Source organism: Mobula birostris, chromosome 5 (assembly GCF_030028105.1).
Source record: "Mobula birostris isolate sMobBir1 chromosome 5, sMobBir1.hap1, whole genome shotgun sequence".
Taxonomy (NCBI): domain Eukaryota; kingdom Metazoa; phylum Chordata; class Chondrichthyes; order Myliobatiformes; family Myliobatidae; genus Mobula; species Mobula birostris.
Window position 1 is genome coordinate 158,285,277 of NC_092374.1, and position 18,225 is coordinate 158,303,501.

At 44.7% G+C, this 18,225-nt stretch overlaps 1 protein-coding gene across 3 annotated transcripts in view; it reads left to right on the forward strand.

The window, feature by feature from the left end:
* The window catches only part of tbc1d4 (TBC1 domain family, member 4), a 318,014-nt gene that overhangs the window by 258,120 nt on the left and 41,669 nt on the right, over positions 1–18,225 (forward strand). For all 3 annotated transcript variants that reach the window (XM_072258783.1, XM_072258785.1, XM_072258784.1), the window contains exon 11: positions 16,390–16,562. In XM_072258783.1, the coding sequence (XP_072114884.1) occupies positions 16,390–16,562 (173 nt within the window). The remainder of the gene's footprint in view (positions 1–16,389; positions 16,563–18,225) is intronic.

Here is an 18,225-nt window from a genome sequence, read left to right on the forward strand (position 1 = left end):
GACAGCAGCACCACCCCAGGCACCAACCTCTCTCTGTGTGGGGAAAAACCACTTTTCAATTCTGAGAAAAAGATACCAACTGTCTATCTCTGCCTCTTATAGAATATAGGACATAGAACAGTAAGCACAGTACAGGCCATTTGGTCCACGATGTTGTGCCAAACTTGTAACTTATTCCAAGATGAATCTAAAATTCCCTCCCACGTTGTCCTCTGTATTTCTTTTACGCATGTGCCAATCAAAGAGTCTAATAATTCTCCTTCTAACTGCCTCACCCACCTCCCCTGGCAGTGCATACTATGGACGTACCACTCTCTGTGTAAAAAAAAACCTACTTCTGACATCACCTTTATACTTTCTTCCAATTACCTTAAAATTATGCCCTCACGCATTAGCCATTTCCACCCTGGTTAAACAGAAAGGCCCTGGCTGTCTACTCTGTCTGTGCCTGTTATCATTCTATACATCTCTATCAAATCACCTCTCATCATCCGTCTATCCAAGGAGAAAAGCCTAAGCTCACTCAACCATTTCTCATAAGACACGCCCTCTAAACCAGGCAGTGTTCTGGTAAATCTCCTCTGCACCCTCCCTGAACCTTCCACATTCTTGAGCAGCATGGTAGTATAGCGGTTAGCACAAGGCTTTACGGTACCATCGACCCGGGTTCAGTTCCTACCTCTGTCTGTAAGGAGTTTGTACATTCTGCCTGTGACTCCTCTGGGTGCTCTGGTTTCCTCCCACAGTCCAAAGACGTACTGGTTTGCAGGTTAATTAATCATTGTAAGTTGTCCCGTGATTAGGCTAGGTTTAAATTGGGGGTTGCTGGGCAGCGCGGCTCGAAGCACTGGAAGGACCTGTTCTGCACCGTTCTCAATAAAAAAAATAAGTATAACAAAGTTACCAGAACTGTAATCATGCCTTTATAAACTTCTCACAAATAAGGGAAAATCTGCAGTTGCTGTAAATCCAAGCAACACACACAAAATGCTGGAGGAACTCAGCAGGCCAGGCATCATCAATGGAAAAGAGTGAAGACTCGACGTTTTGGGCCAAGGCCCTTCAGCAGGACCCTTCTGCCAGGTCTCTCCTCAGTCTCCACTACTACAGAAGAAACAACCCTAGTTTGTCCAAAACCTCCTTATAGCACATGCTCAGGCAGCAGTCAGTATGCCTCTTCTGTGCCGTCGCCCAAAGCCTCCACATCCCACACTGGGTTGGCGGCCGGCACCTCCCGTTGGTGCTGCCCTCTAGTGTTCACTTGGTGGAAGACAAACTGCACTAGCACGTGGTGAGAACCGCTGCAGCCCTGTTCTTGCAGATACCTGGCTCCAGGGCAACATCCATCACTGTCAACCTACAGGCCATGACACTCGGGGACTTGGGCTAGATTATTAATTTTGTATTCTGTAATTGTATGTATTTCTCCTATCATGATTATATGTGTTACATGTGCTGTGTGACTATTGGTACTGTGACCCCAGAGGAACATTGTTTCATTATGGCTGTACTTGTGTGTATGGTTGAATGACAATTAAACTTAAACTTAATCCAGATATGGCTTAACCAGAATTTTATAAAACTGCAACTTAACTTCCTGACTCTTAAACTCAATGCCTTGACTAATAAAGACAAGCATGCCACATTCTCTCTTTACCACCTGATCAACAGTGCAGCCACATGCAGGGAACTATGGACTTGGACCCCAAGATCCCTTTCTACATCAAAACTGTTAAGGGTCCTGCCATTGACTGTGTACTCATCCTTTCCATTTCATTTCCAACACTTGGCTACAGCATCAGTCCTAGAGAACCTCAGTTTTAAAATCCTTGCACTTGTTTTTGTATCACTCTGCAGGTTGCCGGTCCCAATCGCACTCTCTTCTCTTGATACTCTTCATCGTCATCTAGGTGATTCTTCTCCACTCCCTCACCTCTGTCCTGTGACCTCTGCACCCTATTTCATTTGTGCCACCATTTGTTGTAGAGGATTCAGCTGCCAAGGCTCCAAGTTCTGGAATTCCCTCCCTAAACCTCATCATAGTTTCTTAGAGAAATAGACCATAGGATATAGAAGCGGTTTTGGCCCATTGAGTCTGCACCTTCATTCAGATACGGCTGTGTTTTCTCTTAACTCCATTCTCCCATCTTGCTCCCATAACCAGTAATGTAGCGACATGGTAGTGCAGCGATTAGCATAACGCTTCAGAGCACCAGCAACTGCGGTTCAGACCACCACTGTCTGTAAGGAATTCTTATGATCTCTCCCCCCAATACTCTGTTTGCTCTGGCATTCCAAAGCCGTATCCATTACTAAGGGTTAGTATGTTGACATTGGAAGCATGGCGACCGTCATGGGCTGCCCCAGCACACATTCAGACTATGTTGGTCTTTGACACAAATGATGTATTTCACTGTATGCTTCAATGTAGATGTGACAAATAAAGCTCATCTAATCTAATCTTAACCCCCTTACCAATCAAGAACTGATCAATCACTGCCTTAAATACCCCCCAATAACTGGGCCTTCACAGCCTCCTGTAGACACATACTCGAGATTTGCCACCCTCTGGCTGCAGAAAATCATCCTCATCTTAGTTCGAAAGGAATGGTGCTTTATTCTGAGGCTGTGCCCTTGGATTCTAGACTCTTCTACTTATGGAACCATCTTCTCCCTGTCCATTCTGCGCAGACCTTTCAGGATTCAGTAGCTTTCTATGATACTGCTCCTCATCGACCAAATGGAAACAGGCCCTTTGGCCCATTGAGTCCATGCTGACCATGAAGCATCCATCTTTATACTCACTCCTGTGATGAAACTGGCAACCTTTGTCCTTAATGTCTGATTACTGTGGAGAGACTACATTTAAAGCTTGGCTCTCTTTCTTTTCCTCTTTGTTTCCTGTTTCAACCTGAAACATCGATGGCCTTTCCCACTCCATTGTTGCTTCCTGACCCGCTGAGATCCTCAGCTTTTTTTGTGCTGCTTCAGATTTCAACATCTGTAATCTCTAGTGCCCTGACAGATTCTGTCATCTTCAACGCCTTGGCGCTTCTCCCAATCACCTAACAGCTTCTGACATTATTCCTCTCCTCATTTGCCTAACACTTCCCCTCCCCCACTCACCTGGATCCAACTATCACCTGCCACCTCTTGCTCTCCCTTCCCATCATTCCATACAGACCCTCTCCCCTCTTCCTTTCCAGTCCAGAGGAAGGGCTCTGACTCAAAACATTGGCTGTCTACGTCCTTCCGCAGATGCTGCCTGACCCACTGAGTTCCTCCAGTGCTTTTTGTCCTGCATGCAAACATATTTATTTTATCAAGATTGGCTCTCGTTTGAATTCAGTACATTTTTAAGAGCTTTTTGATATGTACAGTGTGTCCATAAATTGGGGGATTGTATCCCAGGGAGGGCCAGTTTACAGTGGCCAGCTAATCCACCAGTGTGCATATTTCTGGGAGTGGGAGGGTATTGGAGCACCCGGAGGAAACGCGTGCATCTGTGTACAAACTTCATGCAAGCAGCATCAGGGCTCAGGATTGAACCCTCACCACTCGGGCTCTGAAACAGCAGCTCGTCGTCGCCGTACCATCCAATCACATCTCTATCCCAAAATTCCCTTTAAGGCGCTTCTCAAAATGCAGACCAATTTTTTTTGCACAGCTGTCCTGTTGCCTCCGTGGTGTCAGGTTTCACTCGGTTAGTCCCCTTGTACAGACCCTAGTTGGCTTATTCAGTTGAAACACGACGTGAATGTGAGGTGCTGCTGTTTTGGTTATTGGCGTGGCTAAAGATGAAAGGAGTTGTAGACTTTAAGGAGGTTTATCCTCACAGTTTGAGTGCTGATAGGGCTAAAAGTTTAGGATAAAAGGAGGAATGGCAAAGGGTGCGGCAAGTCACGGCTTGCTCTGCTCCTGGGCAAGAGGATTTTCTGTCAAGCGACAGAGATCTGGTAAGGAATCCTGGCCGGCTGATTGCAGTGCTCTGTTGTTGCTTCTGCCGAGCCAGACCAGGCTGACAGTGTGGAATGTGCTTCCAGAGCTGATAAAGGAGAGCGCAAGCCGCTGATTTTCATGGCCCTGTGTCCGGACCACAGCTCAGCTTTGGGAGGGTGGAGCTGTCGAGGTGCCTCGATACTTGGCAGGAACAGTCAGCAGTTGCCTGGGCCTGATCAGCAGCATTACATTTCCTTTAAAGGTAACTCTTCCTTTCTATTGTTTGCCCTGTGAGGGGCACAGTGCAGTGAGCTCACATGTTCTGCAGGAGGCTGGTTTGAGAAAACATCCTCCGAACTTGAGGGGAAACAATGAGGACAAGTGATTCTCTCTTTGAAGTACTTTATACTGTATTGTCGCCAAACAATTGATACTAGAGTGTACAATCATCACAGCAATATCTGATTCTGCGCTTCCCGCTCCCTGGATTACAAATCGATAGTAAATATTAAAAAATTAAATTATAAATCATAAATAGAAAATAGAGAAATGGAAAGTAAGGTAGTGCAAAAAAAACCGAGAGGCAGGTCTGGATATTTGGAGGGTATGGCCCAGATCCGGGTCAGGATCCGTTCAGCAGTCTTATCACAGTTGGAAAGAAGCTGTTCCCAAATCTGGCCGTACGAGTCTTCAAGCTCCTGAGCCTTCACCCGGAGGGAAGAGGGATGAAAAGTGTGTTGGCTGGGTGGGTCGTGTCCTTGATTATCCTGGCAGCACTGCTCCGACAGCGTGCGGTGTAAAGTGAGTCCAAGGACGGAAGATTGGTTTGTGTGCTGTGCTGGGCTGCGCTGCGTTAATCCTGTGTTATAGTGCTGTTGCTGGGGTTGTGCAGTCTCAAGTTCAAGCTTAAGTTTAATTGTCATTTAACCATACATGAATATCCATGAAACACTTATTCTGGGGCCAAGTTACAAAGCACAGTACCAACAGTCATACACAGTACTTGGCACATATAGCACATGCAGTGTTGGAAGTGTTCATGTTTTATTGTTTTCCAACATTGAATCACAGTGGATTTAATTTGGCCTTCTTGACACTGATCAACAGAAAATGACTCTTTCGTGTCAAAGTGAAACCTACAAAATGATCTAATTTAATTACAAATATAAAAACACAAAATAATTGATTGCCTAAGTATTTGCCCTTCTTTAATATGGCACTCCAAATTATCACTGGTGCAGCCAACTGGTTTTAGAAGTCACATAATTAGTTAGATGGAGATCTGTTTTTGGAGATGTGTGTGCAGTCAGGGTGTTTCAATTGATTGTAGTAAAAATACACCTGTGTCTGGAAGGCCCAGCTGCTGGTGAGTCAGTATCCTGGCAAAAAATTATACCACAATGACAAAAGAACACTCTGAGCAACTCCCCGAAAAGGTTGTTATAAAGCACAAGTCAGAAGACAGGTACAAGAAAATTTGCAAGCCACTGAGTATCCCTTGCAGTACAGTTAAGCCAGTCATTAGGAAATGGAAAGAATATGGCACAGCTGTAAATCTGCCTGGAACAGGCTGTCCTCATAAACTGAGTGACCGTGCAAGAAGGGAACTAGTGTGGGACGTGACAGAGAGACCTATGACAACTCTGGAGGTGTTATAAGCTTCAGTGGCTGAGATGGGAGAGAATACGCATACAACAACTGTTGCCTGGGTGTTTCGCCAGTCGCAGCTTCATGGAAGAGAGGCAAAGAGAAGGCTGCTGTTGAAAAACTCACATGAAATCTCGTCTATAGTTTACCAGAAGGCATGTGGGAGACTCTGAAGTCAGCTGGAAGAAAGTTCTATGGTCTGGTGAAACCAAAATTAAGCTTTTTGGCAATCACACTAAACTTTTATGTTTGAGGCAAGCCAAACACCGCACCTCATCAAGAACACACCATCCCTATTGTGAAGCATGTTGGTGGCTGCATCATGCTGTGGGGATGCTTCACTGCAGCAGACCCTGGAAGGCTTGTGAAGGTAGAGGTTAAAGTGAATGCATCAATATCCAGGGAAATCTTGAAGGAAAACCTGATGCAGTTTGCAAGAGAGCTGCAACTTGGGAGAAGATTTGTTTTCCAGCAAGACAATGAACCCAAGCATAAAGCCAAAGCTACACAGGAATGGCTTAAAAACAACAAAGTTAATGTCCTGGAGTGGCCAAGTCAGAGTCCAGACCTTAATTCAATTGAGAATTTGTTGATGGACTTGAAAAGAGCGGTTCACTCATGATCCCCATGCAGTCTAACAGAGGTTGAGCAGGTTTGTAAAGAAGAATGGGGAAAAATTGCAGTGTCCAGATGTGCCAAGTTGTGAGAGACCAATCTACACAGATGCTGCCAAAGGAGCATCTACTAAATTTTGACTTGAAGGGGGTGAATATTTAGTTAATCAATTACTTTGTGTTTTGATATTTGTAATTAATTTAGATCACTTTGTAGAGATCTGCTTTCATTTTGAAACAAAAGAGTCTTTTTCTGTTGATCAGTGTCAAAAAAGCCAAATTAAATTCACTGTGATTCAATGTTGTAAAACAACATTAAAGCTTCTGGGGGGGAGGGGGGGGTGAATACTTCTTATAGGCACTGTATAAGGTGGCAAGCACAGATGAGAGAGCAGTAAAATACAGTCACACAAGAAAATATTATCATTGTCCCTGAGCTCATGAATGTTGCAGCAGTCTGCATTCGAACACAATACAACTGGTCTCCTGCCGAGTGACCACAGGGGACAATACCGACTCCAGCATGGATGCCACAGCACAGTGCCTCCAGCAGTCCAGTGGAACACACTGATTCCGATGCCTCTTGCTCTCCTGGGCAACACCATGGCTTCAGGCTTAGTCCTCACGATGAATGAGTTCACGCAGCTCCCCCGCTCTTCACCAACAAACCAGTGACTCAGAATTGCAGCCTTCCTTCCACATTAACAATATCCAGTAGTGTCTTGCGATCACAAGAAAAGCGACTAAGATGTTCACTCGCTGTTAGACTACACACTACCTTCACACACCGACTGCTCTGACGCCTCCCTGACACAGGCAGCAGCATGATCCACATCAAGCCCAGCTCCTTCTGTTTCTCCACCAACTAGCAACTCACTAATGGGGTAGACCTGCAATACTTTAAGTTCTTAATGTCTAGCAGGGTCGTGCATTCGTAAAAAGTATGTTTAAAAAAGACAATAACACCTTTGGTTGGCCCCATAGAAGCCACTGTGTCTGAGTGTGCCGCAATTTGACTGGAATCTTTACGCCTGGTAGCTAACTCATAAGATCTATGAATTCAAACACCGCATTTAAGTAATCTAGGCCTGAAGCACATTAAGCGGTATCAATGAAATGGCAGGGCAGGTTTGAAGGGCCGTGCAGCCTATTCCTGCTCCTATTTTCTCGTGTTCTTTTGTTTTTTTTCCCTTCCTTCTTCATTTCCCTCTTATTTCCTCCCTTCCTCATTTCCCTCTCCCTCCCCCTCTCTCCCCCCCTCTCCCCTCTCTTTTCCCTCCCTCTCCCCTCCCCTTCCCCTTCTCCTCTCTCCCCCTTTCCCTCTCTCCCTCTAGCTCCCCCTCTCTCCCCCTCCTTCCTCCCCTCTCTCCCCCTCTCTCCCACCCCCCTCTCTCCCTCGCTCCCTTCCTCCCGCTCCCCCTCTCCCTCTCCTTCCCTTCCTCTCTCTCTCCCTCACCCTCTCCTCCTTCCACCCAACCACCTGTGCTGCCCAATTACACCCATAAGACAATTAACCTGCTAACCCATATGTGTTTGGGACAAGGAGGGAAACCACAGCACCCAGGAACAGACAGATAGGAAGATGACACTGGAGTACGGCAACCTGACACAAGGACTGGAAACCTGAGTGATGAGGAAAAATTGAATAGGTGAGGACTTTATTCCTCGGAAGGTAGAAGAGTGGGTTGAGTATCTCAGAAGCTGCTAATCTGGGACTTTCATGTGCAATAATCTCCAGAGTTTTTACAGAGAATGGTGTAAAAAAAAATCCAGTGAGTGGCAGTTCATGGGCAAAAATACCTTGTTAATGAGAGAGGTCAGAGGAGAAGGGCCAGACTGGTTCAGGTTGACAGGAAGTCAACCGTAACTGAGATAACCATGCATTACAACAGGGCTGTGCATAAGAACATCTCCGAATGCACAACACATCAAATCTTGAAGTATATGGGCCACAGCTGCAGAAGACCTTGAACGTGCACTCAGTGGTACAGAAGGTACCTAATAAAGTGGCCACTGAGTGTACTTGTACACTAACAATAAGCTCGACTAGACTTGACTGGACTATTAGCAACACATTTCGCTATGTTGGCGCCTGACTAGAACACATCAGGGCCTTTGGAGTGTGCCTGGTTCTTGGTTCCATTGTCATCATTCAACCAATGAACAACCACCACTCTGATGACTCGTGACAGAGAGTCGTGCCACACCACCTGTCATCTGCCTGCAACCCTGAACCTTCCCTTATCCCTATCCAATGTTGTTTAATATAATAAATCCACTAAACTCCCACTAGCCTGATTATTTGGAACTTTCCAGATTGCTGAAGAGTTAACTTAAAATGCCATTTGCCCTCTTGACAATGTCTGCATGCTATAATGCATTGAGTTGCTACTACATGATTGGCTGATTAGATATTTGCATTAACGTACAGGTGTACCTATAATAAAGTGGCCTGTGAGTGTACAGTACTGTGCAAAAGTCATAGGCCAGCGGTCCCCAACCACCGGGCTGTGGACCAGTACCGGGCCGCAAAGCATGTGTTACCAGGCCACGAGGAAACGATATGAGTCAGCTGCACCTTTCCTCATTCCCCGTCCCGCACTGTTGAACTTGAACATAGGGTTGCCAACTGTCCCGTTAAGGCATCCGTTAGTCTTGCGAGACCATGGATCTGCGCCTGGAAAGTCTTCACTCTCCAGGCCACAGACCTGGGCAAGGTTGTATGGAAGACCAGCAGTTGCCCATGCTGCAAGTCTTCCCTCTCCACGACACCGATGTTGTCCAAGGGAAGGGCATTAGGACCCATACAGCTTGGCACCAGTGTCGTTGCAGAGCAATGTGTGATTAACTGCCTTGCTCAAGGACACAACACGTTGCCTCGGCTGGGGCTCGAACTCACGACCTTCAGGTCGCTAATCCAATGCGTTAACCACTTGGCCACATGCCCACACGTGGATATCCCGTATATTGGGCTAAATTGGTTTGTTCCATATGGGACTGCCCTTGTCCTGTATTTCCCCCGCTAAGGTAGAGCGTTCCTATGAAACCTTTTGTGCTGAAATGGCATAAAGCGCAGAAGCAATTACCATTAATTTATATGGGAAAAATTTTTGAGTGTTCCCAGACCCCAAAAATAACCTACCAAATCATACCAAGTAACACTTAAAACCGAAAATAACACTAACGTATAGTAAAAGCAGGAATGGTATGATAAATACACAGCCTATATAAGGTAGAAATAATGTATGTACAGTACAGTCTGGAAGATTAAGCCAAAACCGATTTGTGGGGAAAAAATCAGCATGTATGTGCATGCGCACGTCACATATGTGCATGTCATGCATCTACATGCAGGTGCCCGCGCAAGGCTTCATAGTCATGGTAGTCTTTCCTGGGGTAAACACAAGTGTCCCAGGATTTGACTGCTAATTTTGTCCCTTATTTGGGAGTGAGAAAGTTGGCAACCCTAACTGTAAAAGACATGTTGAGGTGAGTTCAACCCTACTTGAGCACCCTCTCCCCCTCGGGTTGGCCAGTCCACAAGAATATTGACAATATTAAACCGGTGCACGGTGCAAAAAAGGTTGGGGACCCCTGTCATAGGCAACTATAGATAAGACTTTTGCACTCTGCTGTATATTATGTCTGTCCAATTACCAAATATTATCATTACCATCAGCAATCACTTGCAGTTGTAGAAGATTCTTCACCTGGTGGTTGATCTGGTCACTTGTGGATCTTGAGATGACTGAAGAGGCCAATCCGTGATCCACAAGTCCTATTGCGGTGTTGGTAGGTGTAAGTCATTGAAGTAGTAGTGGATGTAGCTGGTTGGGCCTTTCCCAGTCTCTCCTTGCGTTGAAGCCACTTAGTCTCAGTGGCACGATGGAGGCATTCATTGAGCTGTGCAGTCCCCTCATAGACAGTCCTTCTCCAGCTTTTCCTAACCTGTGCTAATTTCTCCCATCCATTCAGGTGGATGTGGCACATCTTCAGGAAGGTCTTGATATTGTCCTCCTGTACCCTGCTTTCCAGGGGTGCACTTTGCATCCTTGAGTTGGCCGAACAGGAGTTGTTTAGGGAGACGGGCATCAGGCATACTAATGATGTGGCCGACCCATCTCGATTGGTGTTGAGTCACAATAGTGGCTATGGAGTTAATGTTAGCTTCTTCCAGGATGCTGGAATTAGTACACTTGTTCTTCCAGCCAGCTCCCATCTTTGATGGTAAGTTTCTATGGATTTTATGTGCCCGCTGTATGTTGTCCATGACTCTGCTCCATATAGCAAGGAGGGGAGGACTATAGCTTTGTAGATTAGAAGCTTAGTGTTAGTATTGATATCCTGATCTTCAAAAACTCTCTTTCTCAGCCTGGTAAAAGCTCCACTCGCACAGACTATTCTGCGATTTATTTCAAGGTCAACATTGGCTCTTGAAGAAAGAAGGCTGCCAAGATATGGGAAATGATCAGTGTTCTCCAGAGGGATGTTGTCAACTTGGATGGTTGGAAGTTCAGGAGTTTGATCTGGAGAAGGTTGGTGCAGAACTTGGGTTTTCTTGAAGTTTAGATCAAGTCCCAGGGGCTTGTATGCTCTGGCAAAAGGATCCATTATGCACTACAGATCCTCCTCAGAGTGAGCTACCATAGTGTTGTTGTCTGCATATTGGAGCTCCACGATGGAAATAGTTGACACTTTGCTTTTTGCCTTGAACTTGTTAAGGTTAAAGAATCCTCTGCAACCACCCCCCCCCCCCCCCCCCCGTCTGTTCTATAGAGAATCTGGACTCCTCGTGGGAAGTCTTTGCCTATGAGGTGAAGAATGGTTGCAATGAAAACGGCAAGAGAGTTGGGGGCAACGATGCACACGTTTGACCTCGGTCTCAACCTTAGATGGTGCTGTTTCAGAGCTGCTGTTGCTGTTGCTGTTGCTGATGACTCAAATCATTGTCTAAGAGCTGCAGGGTCTTGAGGTATTTCTCCGGGCACTCAATTTTGGGCAGTACCTGCCAAAAGCATAATTTACAGAGTCAAGTGCTTTTGCAAGGTCTATGAAAGCCATATACAGTGGGAGATTTTGTTCCTGGGTTTCCTCTGTAATAGACATGCTGTAAAAATCATGTCAGATGTTCCTCTGGCTGGATAGACTAAATAACACTTAATACTGCTAACTAATACAAAGCTAAGTACTCTCATTTCTGTTTCCCAACCTCCTGTGCAAAAGTCTTCGGCACTCGGCACATATATATATGTTTGCCTAAGTCTTTTGTGTGCTACTGTACCTGTATGCATAGGTACAATGAGAAACCTGCAGCACCAACACAGGCAGAGATAACTACGCTTTGCATCTTCTTACCTTATGTTGATAGTGATGAGAGTCAGAGAGAGAGAGACAGAGCATAGAATCAGACTTTGCGGTCCATCGAGTCAGTGCTGACTATCATCCACACATTTATACATCCTACATTAATCCCAGTTTTTAAATTCTCTCCCCTTTCCCATCAAATTCCCTTAGATTCTACCACTCGCCTACACTTGAAGGGCAATTTACAGTGTCATATTGACCTACGTGTCCACAAACCTTTGAGATGTTGGAGAAAGGCAGAGCACCCAGAAGAAACCCTTTGCAATCACAGGGAGAACCTGCACACTCCACGTAGACAGATCTGAAGGTCACAATTCAATGTGGGTCTCTGGCACTGTGAAGCCTTCTGGTCCACCCGCAGCTCGAGGATGACCTGTGTTTAGTTTGGGATCTTGGGAAGTCTAGCCTATGGTTTATTGGCCATTGTCAGTTGCCCCCGTGAGAGATAGAATTTACTGATAGTTGATCAGGCATGTGGTAGAAATAAAATAGGATTATTGTAAGATTCATGGAAGTGGTTGCGTTAGGTCAAAGCCTCTGTATTAATCTCTTACGTGCCTGTTTCTCTATGGGCTTGATGTTGTGCCTATCATTGCAAATATCTATGACTGTGGTAGATGAATAGAAAATGGGCTAAATAATCTCCTGTTATGTTCCTAGTCAGGAACAGCTTGCTGCTAATATCAGGAGTAGAGTAGCGGCTTTGGACTTCTTACAGTCTCATGATACAGCAAATAAGCCTCTTGCTCTCTTTCACGACAAGCAAAAGACAGAGTCGCTACACATAACATCAGGTCTGCTGGGAGTGCCAAGTAAAGGAGAAAGCTGTAAGGCCATATTATTTTGTCCTGTTGATTCCTCTGTACTCAAGACCCATCAAAAAGTGAAGGAAACTGCATGAGTTTTTTTTCCCAAAAATGGTCTTCATTCACTGTATAGAATGGTACTTTTATCGTATTCATTGTACTTTCAGTTCAATACATTCTCTTACAATGTGTCAACATCACTCAAGCTTCCTCTTTGAACAATATAACCAAGAAGTGTTTGGGAGTCTCTTCCACAGTTAAGTCCATAGACTGCTATTGTTCCCCAGCTGCACTGGGTTTCATCGTGCCTCTCAGCACCTGCCCTGCCCTGGGGCCTGCTGGTCATGAGCATTCACTTGTAAACATCCTTTAGAGGAAATGCAGTGAGTTTCAGGCAGATGAAAGTGGGACTTTCTCTGAGCTGATCACTTTCCAAAAGCCAGGCATGTTATTTTTCCATAAGAATTCCCATAGAGCGCAGCAATCTCTGTTATGTAGCTGGTTGAAATCTCTCTTTGTAGAGCCTTTTGACAAACTTTTAAATTTCAAAATATATACAGGATGTACAGTACAAAGAGTTAATTTACTTTCATTGTGACATCTGACAGTAAAAACCCTTATAAGGCAACACTATCATTCATATTTCCTCTTTGAACAATATGCCCTGATATGGTGGAGAGCTGTCACACAGAACCCTGTGCCAACAGAATATTAATGCTGCTCCTTCCCAACGAACCACTAAGCTTCAGTGTGTCCCTCTGAGTGTGTCAGTCGGCAGCATTCGCTTTTCCAGACTTTGAAACTTCAGTTCAAATTTCAAAGTACCTGCATTTTTGAGGTACGTATACATAGAACAACCTTACAGGCAGCCATAAAACAAAGTGACTCAAACACACCACAGAAAAGACTATCAAACACCCAATGTGCGGAGAGAGAGAAAACAAAAGCAAATAGTGCACACATCAAAAGTAAGCAAGTCGCATTTAGAATGAAAGTGAGTCCTCAGATACAAAGCCCAGAGCTGGGCCACAGCCTCAACCTCAGTTCAGCAGAGAGCCAAATAAAGCTATTCATAAAAAATAGACAGAAAATACATTTTTTAAACCCTGACCAACACTCCCATGGATTTCCATCTGCAGTCTATGTGTACAAGATAGAATATAGAACACTACAGGCTCCTTTGGCCCACGATATTGTGGTAACCTTTTAACCAACTCTTTAAGATCTATCTAACCCTTTCCTCCTACCTAGTCTCCTTTATTGTATCATCCACATACCTATGTAAGAGTTTCTTATTGCCCCTAGTGTATCTATATCTACCGCCACCCCGGTCCCACACACTCACCACTCCAAACCTACCTTTGACTTACCCCTCTAACTTCCTTCAATCAGCCCTCTTGTATTAGCCATTTCTGCCCTGGGAAAAAGTCTCTGGCTACTTAATCTAAGCTTCTTAGCATCTGTACACCTCTATCTAGTCACCTCTCATCCTCCTTCGCTCCAGAGAGAAAAGCCCTCGCTCACTCAACCAATCCGCATAAGACACCCCCTTCTCTTTGCAGTAAATGTAATTAACTACCCTTCTGTCAGGCTATTTGAGCCTTACCTTGCAATGGCAGTGAGTACACTCTGTGTTATTAGGAAGTGTGTTTCTTATGAGGTGCTGAGGGCAAGATCAGAGCTCTACAACCCATTGGGCAAGTCTTTGAGCTGACCCGAACACTTCCTTGAAGCCCATAGTTCAAAAGTTCAAAATAAGTTTATTATCGAAGTACATATATGTTATCACATACCACATTGAGATTAATTTTCTTGTGCGCATTCACAGTAGACAAAGAAATACAATAGAATCAATGAATAACTCCACACAAAGACTGACAACCAATGGGCAAAAGAAAACAAACAGTGCAAATACAAAAAGAAACAAATAGTAATAGTAATAATAACTTTGGAACAGGAACTATTATTATTGATATTATTGTCCCAATAGTAATATCTACAACTAATTTCATCCCAAAGTCACTACACAATAGCACTAAACAATTCGGCCGCACAGCAATATCTATGTAAATTTTCAGGAAGCCACAATACTAAACACTAGTAGAATAGTCTGAAAATTCATGGCAATTGAGAAATGAGTGTGCTTAGCTATACCTATGCCTCAGGTTTCACCTGCTTGAACTGAGTAAGAATATTTTTTAAAAATTATAATAAATGAATAGTAAATAAATAATACTGAGAACATGAGTTGAAGAGTCCTTGAAAGTGAAGCCTTAGGTTGTGGAATCAGTTCAGTGTTGAGGTGAGTGATATTATCCATGTTGGTTCAATTTGCATTGCTGCTTCACCTTCTCACATGTCGAGCAGTATTTTTAGTGATATATGTTGTTAATGGCTAATAAATCACCCTCTCATTCAGAGAGGGTCCACCGCTCTTGAAATGCAGCTACCCCAGACTGAACGCGGGATGTTTGCTCTGAACTCATTATTAAGACTAAACATTGGAAATTAAGGAGTTGTGCTCTCATTGAGTTGCAATGCAGCCTGCAAGCTGTCCATGCTGACCATGGTGCCCTCTGTGGCCCTAGGTTCATACCAGCCTATAAGCAATGTTAGCTTGTAAAGGCACCATCAGGTATTATAAGTGTTTGCAAGGTAAGTTACTCTCCTAGTTTTAAACCACAGAAACTTTGTTGAAAGTAAATGCTAATTCAGGAGAGCACTTCTGTCCCACAAAATTTACCCTGGTTTATGCAACCATTCCGCTTTTCGATGCGATATTCGGATTTGCTACACTGATACACAGTGTGCTGTGGACTCTGTGTGGTGGGCTATCACTGCAAAAGAGTCCAGGCCAGGCTCCTGAAACTCAACAATCGAACTGCACTGACTCCCGTATTGGATGCTGTTTCCGTGAACAAGATTTGGGAAATTAGAGTGCTAAGAGCACAGATTGGAGACCCTAATGGGGGTGGCAGGTGTTTATTCCATTTGTCCATCTTACAACATGAACAGCTTCTGAACGCTGGTAGTTATGGATGTAAGCACAGCTGACCTTTGCAAGATTTCCCCTGTTATGTCTAAAGTGAAACGGTTACACGAGCCAGGGTAAACTTCCTGGCAGGGGAGTGCTCTCAGAAATTAGTATTTATTTTCAGTAATTCTTTGAAGACTGTGTGACTCTGTGTTGCAATCAAGTGACTGTGATTTAAAACCAGAAGACAAATTTGCAAGTTGTGGAAATAATTAATGGTCCCGTTGGAGACACAAGAGAGATGGCAGATGATGGAAATCTGGAGCAGCATACAAAATGCTGGAATGCTCAGCTAGCAAAGGAGATGGACAATGGACAATTGGGGTTGAGGTGCTTCATCTGGATTGTCTTGACCTGAAACATAGGGTGTCACTTCCCTCCACTTTGACTCACCTTAGTGACTCAGGAGATAGCTTTCTGCTCCTCACCATCTGTAGGCAAGTTGCAAGGGTACAAACTACAATCACTCTGCCATAACAAGCAGCAGAAAACTTTCTTGCCAGCTTGTTGACGTACAGTCAGCTCTTGATAAAAACATTGAGTCATAAGTATGAGAATCTCTTACACATTTGGATGACTTCAGAAGGTGGATCAGTTTGCAGAGGAAGGCTGGCAAGTCACAGTAATCTGACATCGAGCTGGTAAGAATGGAACCACGGGGTCAGCCATCACTTACCCTTTAACCTGTACTGTCTGTCATCCTAACTAAAAGTCCGCATTGGTCATTGTTAAAGTGTAGTTCATTCTTTGTTACACTAATTTCTTCCTCTAGGACTCACACAACTTTCCTTTCTCTCAAGACTCTGGTTAAGTATGCATCCTCCCCTAGTCCTTAATAGCATTTGCACAGCCACTTACTACTAAACCCTCTAAAGCTGTGTATCTTCAGTACCTAGTAGTCACTCAGCCCTGGGGAGGCTGACAGCCCCACACTCGTGAGCTGTGCCCCGTGTGTCTGAGCATGCTTTTCCCTTTTCTGCTTCAGTGATGCTGAGGGCAGGAGAAGGGCCTTCTCTGGATGCAGCACGGATTCGCTGAGCACAGCGGGGACGGCCCTCACTCCGCGTCGCATCTCCTGGCGCCAGCGGATCTTCCTGCGCGTTGCCTCGCCAATGAACAAGTCTCCGGCCACCATGCAGCAGAAGGGGACGTTGGAAGGTACAGCATTTACAACAGTTATAACTAATCGAAGAGTTGTAGTGAGATAACCAGATCTTTTGGCTCACCAAATCCATGTTAAACCATTGACTACCCTTTCACATTAAACTCATTAATGATCACACATTTTCATCCATCCCCCAGAATCTGCCACTCTCCTGCTCTGCTCTTTGACTAATTGAGCTCTCCCGGCATTCTGTTTTTTGTTCCACTCTTTACCCTCCCCAATCTGATCATTATTAATAATATTATTGAGATACAGCATGGAATGAGCCCTTTCAGCCGAGCTGTCCAGCAATCCCCCAACGTAATCCTAGCCTAATCATGGGACAATTTACAGTTACCAATTAACCTATCAATGGGTCATCTTTGGACTGTGGGAGGAAACTGGAGCCATTGGAGGAAACGCATGTGGTCATGGAGAGAACATACAAACTCCTTACAGGCAGCAGTGGGAATTGAACCTGAGTCGCTGGTACTGTAAAGCAGCGGTCCCCAACCATGGGGCCACAAAGCATGTGCTGCCGGGCCGTGAGGAAACGATATGAGTCAGCTGCACCTTTCCTCATTCCCTGTCACGCACTGTTGAACTTGAACATAGGGTTGCCAACTGTCCCGTATTTGCCGGGATATCCCGTATATTGGGCTAAATTGGTTTGTCCCATACGGGATCACCCTTGTCCCGTATTTCCCCAGCTAAAGTAGAACGTTCCTATGAAACCTTTCGTGCCGAAATGGCTTAAAGCGAAGAAGCAATTGCCATTAATTTATATGGGAAAAATTTTTGAGCGTTCCCAGACCCAAAAAATAACCGAACAAATCATGCCAAATAACAAATAAAACTGAAAATAAATAACTCTAACATATAGTAAAAGCAGGAATGATATGATAAATACACAGCCTATATAAAGTAGAAATAATGTACGTACAGTGTAGTCAGGAAGATGAAGGCAAAACCAATTTGTGGGATCGGCATGTATGCGCATGCGCACACAGGTGCCTGCGCAAGGCATCATGGTCATGGTAGTCTTTCCTGGGGTAAAGTGTCCCAGGATTTGTCTGCTACTTTTGTTCCTTATTTGGGAGTGAGAAAGTTGGCAACCCTAACTGTAAAAGACATGTTGAGGTGAGTTTAACCCTACTTGAACACCCCCCTCGGTCGGCCAGTCCGCAAGAATATTGTCAATATTAAACCTGTCCGCGGTGCAAAAAAGGTTGGGGACTCCTGCTGTAAAGCATTGTGCTGACCACTGTGCTACTGTGCCACCCTTGACCTTGTATACCTCAGTCTAATATCCCCTTGACCTTCTCTCCCCTGACTCCTCAATTCTAACCTTGCTCCTGAATCATTCCTGTTAAACTTCACTGCAACATCCTTCATATCTTTTCTAACGTACGTCACTGGAAATTGGATGCAATACTTTGGTTGTGCACTCCCTACAAGTACAAAGATCGAATGTTGACAGAAGTAGTGGTTTTACTTCATTCTCCATCTATCATGGTGTAGAAGGAGGCTGTTTGGTCCATCAGGTCCCTGCTCAGAATCGCATTCCACCGCCAATTTCCCCTGTAACCTATTGTCCTCACATTCAGATTAACATCCTCCATGTTCTACCACTAGGGACAATTTACAGTGGCCATTTACAGAGCACCCAGAGAACAC